The sequence below is a fragment of the Rana temporaria genome, chromosome 3, assembly GCF_905171775.1.
Source record: "Rana temporaria chromosome 3, aRanTem1.1, whole genome shotgun sequence".
Classification (NCBI taxonomy): domain Eukaryota; kingdom Metazoa; phylum Chordata; class Amphibia; order Anura; family Ranidae; genus Rana; species Rana temporaria.
This window is the reverse complement of record NC_053491.1, coordinates 414,424,331-414,436,919: the sequence shown is the minus strand read 5'-3', so window position 1 is coordinate 414,436,919 and position 12,589 is coordinate 414,424,331. Positions and strand designations below refer to the sequence as shown.

The following is a 12,589-nucleotide window of genomic DNA, read 5'->3' as shown; positions in this document are numbered from 1 at the left end:
GCTCTGTATTGGAAACAGCTGGCAAATATCAGAGGCATACACTAAATACACTAAAGATGCATCACTATATTGACTAAGTTTGGCTGTTTATACAAAACAACAGATTAAGGCAAAGAAAACTTGCCTCACTCAAGAAGTATAAGCATGTATGGTCTATAGGTTTTTACACCACACGCACTGCAGGAATCACCACTAAAGTACAGCTGGCAAGTACCTGTCACCTATGAGTCATTTTACTTACCTCTGCAGAGTTAGTGGAATTGCTGGGGGCCTTGACCGGTATATTAGATACAACGTCAGAGAATTTTTACCCCCCTACCGGGCCTGGCCCGGAGTGTTGGATGGACGTGTTAGAAAGCCTTCGGGGCATTTAGAAACCCAGGAGCAGAGGTAAACAACAGGGCACAACAGCCCAATTGGTTTTGAGGTTGCTGGCTATCACAGAGGTGGAAGGGAAGGGGCGTATAAGAGAGGAAAAAAGAGGAAAGAAAAAGGGAAATAAGCGGCATATAAGGGGTAGATATAAGGGGGGGGTGGGGATATAGGCCCCCTACTCTACCTGCTGTGACTGGAAGATTGTTGGACCCCCATTGTAGACACCCCCCCAATAAGGCTGGGTTAAACGGGGGTGGTTTTACCTTTGTGGTAAAGCGTATGCAACCCTTCTCCCATGAGCTCACCCTAACTTATGGGGTAATTTATAGATATTTACAACTCTTAAAGTGGTTCGGAAATACCCGGCGCAAAACATCCTTTTTTCGTTTCCTTGTTTTTTTTTGTTTTTTTTTTCTTTTCAAACTGGGGAAACGCATCAGACAGACCAAAAAATATAATATGAATAGGTCAACTAGGGGGGCGGCCCCGAAAATCCCTAAAGAGACTTCCTCTACAAGCACGATCAGACATTATATGACCCCGGACGGGAGTACCAAGAGCCCAGGTCAGATAAAAAGAGTGGAAAAAACGGGGACAACGAAAAAGGGGGCGGGGGAGGTGGCCACCCCAATTGCTGACATTTCAATTGAATCCGAAACCGCAGCCAGTCAAATGCACGACATTAGCCGTGAGTCCCACGTTCCCACCATGGGAGAAATGGAGGCCATGTTAAAGAGGTTGGAGAATGTAATAAGAGAGGAAATCGGCACATTAAGAACGGATTTGCATCACGTGTTAGAACGAGTAGAGGAAGTCGAGAAAAAGATTGAAAAGCAGGACTTTGACCTTATTGAAATAAAAAACCAACATCTGTCGCTGAAACAAAACCAGAGGTGGTTGCAATATCGAATAGAAGATCAAGAGAACCGTAACAGAAGGCAGAACTTAAGAATACGCTCTATTAGGGAGGAGAAGGGCGAAGACCTGAGAAAAATTCTCAATGACCTGCTCCTCCCCCTCCTTGATAAAGCCTCGGAGGGTCCCCTCAAAATAGAACGGGTACATAGGGTGGGAAAGATCAGAGAGGGAGGAGGCAATTGGCATAGGGATATTATTGCTAGGTTCAGACATTTTGAACATAAAGAGGAGATTTGGCGAAAATTGAGAAATAAACCGCCGCTATCCTATGCTGGGACTGAGATTCAGATCTTCTCGGACCTGGCCTGGGAAACCCTGGCCAGAAGAAGACACCAAAAACCCTTATTGGAACAGATGCGCTCACTTAATATTAATTACCAGTGGGGATTCCCGGCCTGCTTGATAGGCCATAAGGAAGGGGTGTCAGCAAAATTAATATTTCCAGAGGACCTGGTGGGATTTTGCCGCAAATTCGATATGCCTGTGGTGGATTTGCCCGGTTGGGAGGAATAGCTAGTCGAAAGATGTTTGACCCCCAGGGTGGTCCTGGGGGATAGGTCTCGGGGGATACTATCCGGTATTGGGGGTAAGGGGTGGGGGAGGGGGGGGATGAGCGGAGGGAGGAGGGGGGAGGGCAGATCTGTTACCCCACCCACTAAAGATCAAGTCCCCGGAAATTCGGGAGAAAAGAGGGTGGGAGGGGCGTAGAGGAGCTCCACCTCAGCCATAAGAGCCGATGGGTAGGGGGTACCAAGGTTCCCTACGGTTCAGAGGCGAGGTATTGACCTGGGTAGGGGGGGAGGGAGAGGAGGGTGGGGGATGGGGAAGGGAAAAGGGAACTTGGCTCCCATGGAATCTCTTGGACAGTTCATTAAGAAATGATCCAGCCATAGAAAAATGACTGAAGTAAAATTTCTATCGTACAATGTTAAGGGTTTGAATTCAGCCGTTAAAAGACTCAAGGTCCTCGCAGAGATCGAACAACTTAAAGCGGATGTCGTGTTTATTCAGGAATCTCACTTAACCATAGAGGCGAATATTAAGCTTTTTTCACCTGCATATCCCACTTGGTTTTACGGGGATTCTATTTCGAAACGCGCGAGGGGCGTGGCAATTGGGTTCTCAAGGGGGTTTGGATTTACCCTAGAGGCAAGGAAGACAGACCCAGAAGGGAGATTTATATTCCTTAGGGTAAGGATTGACAACATTGTCTATACCTTAGCAAATATCTACGCCCCAAATGTTCATCAAGCCCAATATTTAGGGAAAATTCTGGGAAAGTTAAAAGACTTCGCCGAGGGCTATACGATCCTGATGGGGGACTTTAATTTCGTCCTGGACCCGAAAGAGGATAGTACGTTCCGAGGGAGGGTGACAAAAAATGGGCTTCTACAAAGAATTAAACAAAAGATTCATGACCACCAATTAGTCGATGCCTGGCGGATTCTCCATCCTAAGGAACATGACTACACGTTTTACTCCCCCCCCCACGGAACGTACTCCAGAATCGACTACATCTTGGCGGACCACAGGCTTCTGGACTCTATAATGGAAACGGACATAGGAATTATGACGGTGTCAGATCACGCTCCAATCTCTATGAAAATTAAACTGTCCATACAAAAGAGACAGAGGCCGGTGTGGCGCCTGGATGATAGCCTGATACGCGATGAAGGAGGGGCAAGCAGGGTGGAGGAGGAATTAAAACAATTCTTCCTCATTAACGATACAGAAGGGATAACCAGTGCAACCCTTTGGGAGACACACAAAGCCTACATCAGAGGTATTCTAATTGCGGAGGGCGTAAAAAAAAAAAAAGAGTTGAAAAGTAAAGCAAACACCCTGACTAAAGAGATAGAGACCTTAGAACGCAAACATAAAGCGCAGGGATCAAAAGAAACATACCTTAACCTAACAATAAAGAGAGATGCCCTCAAGGAGACCATGGAACAGGAAGCAAGAAATAAACTTAACTGTATCTCGAAAGAGAGATACGTATGGGGTAACAAACCAAGCAAGCAACTAGCTAAAATGGCTCAAAAAAAGAAAGCTAGAAACTATATCGATAAAATAAAAAGGAAAGACGGGAACATGGTTTACGCAAATAGAGAAATAGCGGATACTTTTAAAAATTATTACGAGGAACTTTATACACTAAAAAATCCAGGGTGGCAGGCAGGGGAAAGGGAGGGGAAGATCCGAGAATTCCTAGACAGGGCAGGACTTCCTAGTCTAGAGGAGATGGAAAGTTTAAACATGGACCGCCCCATAACTGAAGAAGAAATAAAAGAAGCTCTAAATTCCACCACGGGGGGTAAAAGCCCTGGGCCAGATGGGTTTCCCTCCCAGTACTATAAGAGATTCAGCAACATTTTGATCCCAAAGATGTGCAAATATTTCAACGGGCTAGGGTCTGAATTTGAAATCAGCAGGGATGCTACTGCGGCCACGGTTGCAATAATTTTAAAGGAAGGGAAAGATAGCTCTCTCTGTTCGGCGTACAGACCTATCTCTCTGTTAAATACAGACACTAAGCTCTTTGCCAAGATTTTGGCGGGGCGATTAAAAGGGGCTATGCATGTCTTGATTCACCCCGACCAGGTAGGATTTGTGCCCAACAGAGAGGGCAAAGACAACAGTCTCAGGGCTATCCTCCTGCTTCAGACCATAAGGCAGAACGGGCCCCCAGGTCTATTCCTGTCAGTTGATGCTGAAAAAGCTTTTGACAGGGTAGACTGGGGGCTCATGATGGAGACTCTCAATGCCATGGGAATAGGAAAAAGGATGTCCTGCTGGATTAAAACACTCTACCATCACCCTTCAGCAAAAATAAAAATCAATGGGACATTATCGGACCCCTTCGAGATGAAAAATGGGACAAGGCAGGGATGCCCCCTGTCCCCCCTCCTTTTTATTCTTTCTTTAGAGCCTTTGTTGTCTACCATTCGTAATGACCCCGACATTAATGGAGTCAGAGTAGAAGGGGAGGAACATAAATTATCGGCGTTTGCCGATGATATTTTGTTTTATTTAACCAATCCGGCCAAATCTATCCCAAAGCTCTCCAAAGTGTTGCAACAATATGGTGCCATTTCTAATTTTAAAATTAACGAAACTAAATCTGAAATTCTGAACATTAATTTAAATAAAAAGGAGGTGGGCCGGGTCAAGGAGATCTGTGTGTTCCCCTGGACCAAAGAATTAAAGTATCTAGGAGTCAAACTGGCCAATACAATCCAGAAGATGTATAAAATAAATTATATTCCCTTACTAAACGAGATCAAGAGCGAATTAAAAAGAACGGTTAATAAACCCATTTCATGGATCGGACGCATTAATATGCTAAAGATGGTTGTAGTCCCAAAAATTCTTTATAAATTTTTATTACTCCCCATAGCACTCCCTCAGCAATTTTTGAGAATTCTTAATTCCTTGTTACTAAACTATGTTTGGAAAAATAAGAAGCATAGAATATCCCTCTCTATCCTAAAACAGGGTAAGCCACTCGGCGGTCTGGCAGTTCCGGATATTAAAAGTTACCATAAGGCGGCGGTTTTAGCACGTGCGGTAGAATGGGCACGGGATAGGAAGGACAAAAGGTGGGTGCAAATTGAGAAAGCACTAACTAGTAAACATTTGAATAACATTATTTGGATTCCTGCACAACACAGAGTACTAGACCACAAAACACATGATTTAACACGGGACACTTTAAGAATGTGGGATAAGACCCTGACACAAATAGAGGGTAAATTTAATTCCCCATTAATGAACCTTAAGGAAAATCCTTATTTTGCACCAGGGGAAAATAAAATTGGAGGGAATTGGATTAAGGTAGACACGGTATATTTAGGGGATATTATTAAAGAGGGAGAGATAATGACCTATGAAGATTTGAGATCCAAAACGGATTTTTGGAACTTGGATAGGTGGCATTACTCCCAATTGCATCACTTTGTGAGGCACCTCCCCCGTCCATTACGGACGGAGGCGGAGCTAACTCCACTCGAGAAGATTTGTAAATCTAAGAATACAAAGGGCACTATCACTAAATTATATGGATTATTGGTAAAGATAGGATCACGGAGCGAAGCACCCTTCATAGGTAAATGGGAAAGAGAATTAGGAACCACAAGAGGGACAAACAGTTATAAGAGGATTATGCATCTTACCCATTCATCCGCAATTGACGTACGAACCGCTGAAACAAATTATAAGTGTATCTCAGGGTGGTATATTACACCAGACAAAGCAAATAAATACAAAGCAGATCAGACCGCAGAGTGCTGGCGGGGCTGCTCTGAAAGAGGCACGATGGCCCACCTTTGGTGGTTATGCCCAAAAATACAAACTTACTGGGACATAATTTTGAGTCAAATTAAAGTTATTACGGGCAAAGATTTAAAGAAAGACCCCTGGGTCGTGCTCTTTCATTGTAGCCAAGAGGGAAAAAAAAATATAAGCAGTCTTTAATCCCTCATCTCCTAAACGCCGCTAAGAAACTTATACCTAAAAATTGGCAGGAGACGGAAAGTCCACACGTTTGGAACTGGTTAGACGAAGTGGAGGAAACGTACAGGCTGGAAGAGTTAAAGGATAGGTACCTGGAGACGAGCGGCGGACAGGGGGAAAAATGGGAAAAATGGCGGGAGTATAAAAAAACATGGAGTTATGCAGAAAGAGTTAGGGTATGCTACTAACAAGCCATATGTTGGCAACATGGAAATTATAACATTTCCCAGGCTAGGGTCCTTCCCTAGAGTGAGTCACATACTATCCATGATCAATGAACGTTAAAGATTGTTTTAGTTTGCGAAGGAAAAGTTAGGAGATTCCGGGGAGCCAAGAGGGGGGGCGGGGGGGCGTTAATTAATATAGAGCCCAATGGCAAGCTATTGTTAAAATCCATTTCCACCATTATTATAGTGTTGGCCTATATTCAATAAAAAAAAAAAAAAAAAAAAAAAAAAAAGAGCATAGTAAATATACCACACATGATGCAAACCACAAAACGAGACGTAAGACGCATCAAACCATGAGCCGGTCTCTAGGATTTGGTAAAAAGCTGAGGTGGTAAAGAAAAAAAAAAAAAAATTTCCATTTTCAGACGCACAAAGACCAACTTACATTCGGTCTTCTATCCGGCTTTTCTCTTCAATCCAAACCTTTGTGTAGTCCAATGTCTAAAAACCTATGAAACCAAATCTCAACCTTTTAGAGACCCTGATTCATCTCAATTACTAATTTCCTACTGCAAACCCTTCCATCCAGTTTCCTCACCCACCTTAGCTAGATGGATGAGACAAACCATGGATTTGGCAGGCATTGACATTTCCATATTTGGCGCCCACTCCACCAGAGGTGCAATGGCTACTAAGGTATTTCAATCAGGTGGTTCTCTATCAGATTTAATGCGAACCGCAAACTGGTCTTCAGAATCCACCTTTAAGAATTTCTATTTTAGACCTGAATCTCATGTGTCTATGAATGTATTTTAACTATAGGTTGTACGTTTATTTAATGATCTAGTGTATACAGCTTTGAACAAGCATAATATGAGCCTCCTGTTTGCCATAAAATTTGAGATTTTCCTACCCTCGGGGACGGAAAATATGGATTTTATTAAAAACAGGAGGCGAATATTATCCCACCCTAATACCCTACCCTTCAAGATTTATTTTGCTCTTACATAATGTATTCTTTTTCAGCTTAAACACGCCTATTCTACTGTGGACTTCATGACATATTGAAGAATGAGTTCCAATTCAAGTTGCTCCAATTAGTTCCAGTTCAAGTTATTTCCAATCTAGTTTTATCATCAAGAAAGAGGAAGAGTATCACCTGTACCTCACCTTTATAACTACTCCTGTTACCTGATTGGACAGTACACCTGTGTTCATTTGCATACCTATCTGTGTGACGTTTTTTCTTTTTGTTAACTCTCTTGCTGCTGGATGACAGTAAAAGAAAGATGATAGCATAATATTCGCCTCCTGTTTTTAATAAAATCCATATTTTCCGTCCCCGAGGGTAGGAAAATCTCAAATTGCAGATCTCATTAAATCTATTAAAACTTCAACAGCCCTCGGCCCAGATGGCTTTTCAGCTATATATTATAAAAAATATGCTCATCTGCTTGTACCTAGTCTTACGAAACTCTTTAACTTTGTCCTTCAGGGAGGATACTTTCCAGAGGATATGTTACTGGCGAACCTATCCTTGATACCCAAACCCCAAAAAGACCATTCCCTCCCTCAGAACTATCACCCAATCTCGGTTCTTAATAATTGTCTTAAACTATTTGGCAGATTACTCGCTAACAGACTATCCTCAGTAATCACCTCCCTCATTCATGTGGATCAAACAGGCTTTATCCCAGGTAGACAGATTGTTGACAACATCAGATTAGTCACCAACATAGTACAAGACGCTAACTTACGTTCCCACCCATTATGCTTACTCAGTCTTGATATTCACAAGGCATTCGACTGTGTTAACTGGTCTTACCTTAACCACCTTCTCCCTAAATTCGGCATTTCAGAAAAATTCATCCATGGCTTTAATGCCCTCTATCACCTACCCAAAACCAGAATTAAAATCCCTGGCAGTAACTCAGACTTCTTCCCCCTTAGCAGAGGCACTAGACATGGCTGCCCCCTTTCTCCCCTCCTTTTTGCCCTAGCCATAGAGCCACTCGCTCATGCCATTAGGACTAATCCAACTATTCATGGTTACCACAGAAACCCCCATCAGTTTAAACTTAGTCTATATGCAGACGATGCCCTTGTATTTTTAACAAACCCACACACTTCTATCCCTAATCTCCTTTCTGTACTCCACAAATTCCATGAACTTTCTGGCCTATCTATTAACACCAACAAATGTTCCATTCTTCCCATTAATTGCCCTCCGGACCTTATCACCTTGATGAAACAAAACTTTAACTTTATATGGTCCCCCACGTCATTTAAATATCTCGGAGTCCACATTACAGCCACTCACAATCAACTCTATAAATCCAATTACCTTCCCTTATTTTCCCAGATTAGTGCTTTAATCAAGGTATGGTCCTCATATCATATCTCCTATTTAGGTAGGATTTGCGCTTTCAAGATGACCATTCTACCCAAGCTGCTGTACTTTTTCAGGGCATTACCAATTAATATCCCCAAAACCCGCTTAGAAGCACTGCAAAGAGAAATCAACAAATTTATATGGAACGACAAAAAGCCTAAATGCAGTTACTCTCTCATGCACAGATCTCAAACTGGAGGTGGCCTCGGCCTACCAAACTTATGGCACTATTATTTAGCAGCTAAACTTGTACAATTGGTCCAATGGTTCGCGTCGGATGCTAAAATGCCATGGCTCCGTTTTGCATCAAGTTCCATAAGGCCACTTAATCTCCAAGGGATCCTGTGGTCTAGTGTAATACCCCACCATATTATCTCTAAGAAAAACACAATAGTTGCCCAGATGCTGCAGATCTGAAGAAAGGTCAAGGATAAACATCTCCTCTCTTCCCCCACCCCGCCTCTTGCATCATACCTTGGTGACCCCAGATTTTCAGCTTCCTCTCCTGATATGTCCCCATTTAATAAGTGGATTGCCAGGGGACTCACCACCCTTAAATCACTCACCTCCAACTTGTCTTTTCTCCCCTTCTCTTCCCTACAGGCCAAACATGGTCTTTCCCCCTCTGACCTCCCTCAATACACACAAATCCATGACTTTTACGCAAAACACTTCTCCACACGCATTTCCCCCCAGCACCTTATTTGAACATGTTTGCCTATCTAGCCCCATAGACAAAGGCCTGATATCCACTTTTTATAACTATCTGAACTCCTTACACCAACCAGAGAAATCTGGCCCAATGGAACGCTGGGAACTTGAGCTTAACTGCTCCTTCCAGGCAGATCAGTGGTTGGTTATGATTAACAATCTTAGAAAAAGTAACCGTGCAACCGCCTTCAGGGAGACTCCCCTAAAGATTTTTACCAGGTGGTATATGACCCCCGCTAGAATTCACACCTTCTACCCTAATGTCTCCCCGAACTGCTTTAGAGGTTGTCCAGAGGTAGGTAACTACTTTCACATCTTTTGGGACTGTAGAATGTTACAACCCATTTGGCTTGCAGTTATAGATAGACTTGAGATCACTCTCAAGAAAAAAATCTCCCTCACCCATTATATATGCCTATTATTTGCCACAGTCCCAGATGTCCCGTCCCCCCCCCATGTAACAGAATGATTCATTCCCTTATCAGTGCAGTACAATGGATGATTGCATGCAACTGGAAATCACAAAACCTCCCATGGCCCCAGGTCATTTCTAGAATGGAATCCATCAAACTCTCTGAAAGAATCCACCACACTTTATATGACAGCATGCATATTTTCTCTAATAAATGGCTCTACTGGTCTATGCCTTCCTTGTAGCTTTTACATCTTCCCATCTCCATACAACATGATTACACTTGGTCTACCTGCCTTCCCTCTCCGATATGTTTGAATCAGAGCATAATATCTCAAAATAATCTGTTTTTCACTTTTACCTTTTTGTCTACCTTTATATTATTGTACACAGGTATTTGCCATCCCCCCTTGTATGCAACTTTTGCCATTTCTCCTCGATCATTGTCTCCCTCTTGTTTTATCCCATATTCCTGTTCCCTAACACACTGCACTGTATTGTACTGTTTTATTACCTGTCTTCCAAATAAAACCTTTTTGAAAACAAAAAAGAACAGAAGGGAGATATGGCTACGGGATGGTAGAGCATAGGGATTCTCTGACAAGCAGCTTCTGATTAATTTCCTGTCTTGTTGGTTTCCTGTGGAAAGGTTACTACTGCAGAGTATTTGGTTCTCATTTTTCCTCTTCCTTCCACTATCTTCACCAACAGAACTTTATTATGGCAAAGAGGATGGTACACGGCTGACTGAAGCTTGCAAAACATTGTTGTAAATGATTGTATTGTCTTTTATCTAAACACTTGTACCCGTCAACTGATTATTAATGACCTGTATTTGTCAATTGACAGATCATTAATTAATTTCAACTGATTTTAAAGTCACGCATTATTAAACAGGTTTTCACTTTAAACCTGCTCCCTCATACTACACCTTGTAGTTCCACCTATTCTCTTTGTACATTTGGAATTGAATCATACATATATACCTATAGTACAGCTGTCCTTGTCAATACAAGTTTATGTTTGTGAAATGTCTGTTCAGTATGCATATTTTTAAGACACACATACATTGAAGATGATGGCCACTCTTAGTTACCTGAACCCCACAGGTTAATGCACTGGTTTTTCAATGTAGGACACTTTCCATATAGACAATACCCTTGGCCATCCATACAAGAGGTGCCATCTTTTTTGAACAAATCGAGGCAACGATTGGATTTCCCATCACATGTGTCTGGAAGGTCACACTCATTAAAGCTATGTTGGCACATGCTTCCCGCTTTCTTAAACTGTAATATCACCAAAATTCACACACATTAGCACAAGAACCTTGCAGTGTTATTCAACAGCATTATCACCTACTTTAAAGGTCTGAAAATTAGGTTTAAACTGGAATTTAGGCAACGTGGTCCCAGTGAAATAAAGGGATCATTCACATATAATGACATTTTAACACCTCTCCTGGCACAATTATATTAGCAATGGGTGGTTTCACAAGCTTTCACATCTCCGATCTCCGACAATTGGCATCTGCCTTGACACATTTCATGCATAGTTGCCAACCGTAAGTTTATGTACAGTTTGTAAAAATCTGTGATTTCTTTTTTTACAACTGTCTGTAAATATCAGGGATTGATCATTTGTCATGTTGTGTTGACTTTTTAGGTGTGAATCAGGCAAATTACTCGTTATGCGTATTGTCAGTGTTTCCATATTGTGTTTATATGGTTTGAATATGGGTTGTCTAAGTTTTTAATAAGAGTTGTATCATTTTTTTAAGTTGCCAGTAAAAAATGTGCTCAGTCAGTAAATTGTCCATGTTTTTTTGTCAGTAAAAAATGCTGTGGTAGGTTGGCACTACTGATTTCATGATAATTGGATTAAGGCAAAGGAGTCATACGTGTGGCTTTAAATTATGGGGTATATTCCAGGCACTCAGTAGAGCAGAATAAACAGGTTGCATAAGCAGTGAAGCATTCTTTTTTGATCAATCTGAATTTTATTGAATTTTTAGTAGTAACTAAATAAACATACATTACTACTATAATCGTAGCAATTAAGCATACATGTACATAATACATATTTTCTTATCTGTAACATATAATACACATAGGCACATAGAAAAAGAAGAGAAGAAGGAAAGGAAAAAAAAGAAAGAAAGAAAGAAAGAGAAAAAAAAAAGGGGGGGGAAATAAAATCAAACAGTAATAATAATCCCCCCACCATGGCTACTCGTCTGTAAGGTTCCCTTTAACCCAGGTTGGGAATTCATCTGATTTTCGAAAGTCAGACCATGCAGACCAAGTATGAGAAAACTGCTCTTCCCTTCCCGTTTCCCAGGCCAATAGGCTTTCCAAGTCTCTAGAACATTCCAATTCCTTCACCCACTCCCCCAGGGAAGGCACTACTCCTGTCTTCCAATATCGAGGAATAACTACTCTAGCTGCTGAAATGAAGTATCCAAACACGTCCTCTCTTGCCTTTTTTAAAGGCCCTGGGGTCATGTTTAGGAGAGCCACTCTGGGTGATGCGCAAATTACTGTATCCTCCAATTTTCCATATAAATCGAAAATTTGTTTCCAGAACCTTCTTACCGGCGGGCAATCCCACCAGACATGTAACATGCTGCCTTTTGCCTCGTGACAACGCCAACAAGTGTCAGGTATATTTTGATTGATTTGGTGCATTATAGAAGGGCACCTATACCATCTACTCACCAACTTATATGCCTTTTCTTGTGATCTTGTATCTATTGAGGTTTTGTGAGTCAAAATAAAACTTTTTTGCCAGTCTGCTAAAGTTATATTCTCTTGGAGTTCTTTCTCCCACTTCCGCGTGAACGGGGGGAGATCTGGGTGGATTGAAAGCAAAAGGATAGAGTAAATTATAGAAATTGAGTGTGATAGTGATTCTTCTTGCAGTAGCAAGGATTCAAATGCACTTGGTTCAGCATAGAAATCTAGTTTCGATGGGATTGATCGTATATAGCATAAGGCTTGATGTCTCTGCAACCACTGCGCAGAGTTCTGAGGGGTCTTAGTCGATGGAAAATCTACCACTGATAGTGAATCTGTCTGGAGTACTTGAGCAATTCTTCTA

The 12,589-nt window shown here is 41.8% G+C and overlaps 1 protein-coding gene across 1 annotated transcript in view; it reads right to left on the bottom strand.

The window, feature by feature from the left end:
- The window catches only part of LOC120933089 (zinc metalloproteinase-disintegrin-like bothrojarin-1), a 185,350-nt gene that overhangs the window by 120,278 nt on the left and 52,483 nt on the right, over positions 1-12,589 (bottom strand). The window contains 1 exon segment of the mRNA XM_040346088.1: positions 10,587-10,779. Coding sequence (XP_040202022.1) covers positions 10,587-10,779 — 193 coding nt within the window.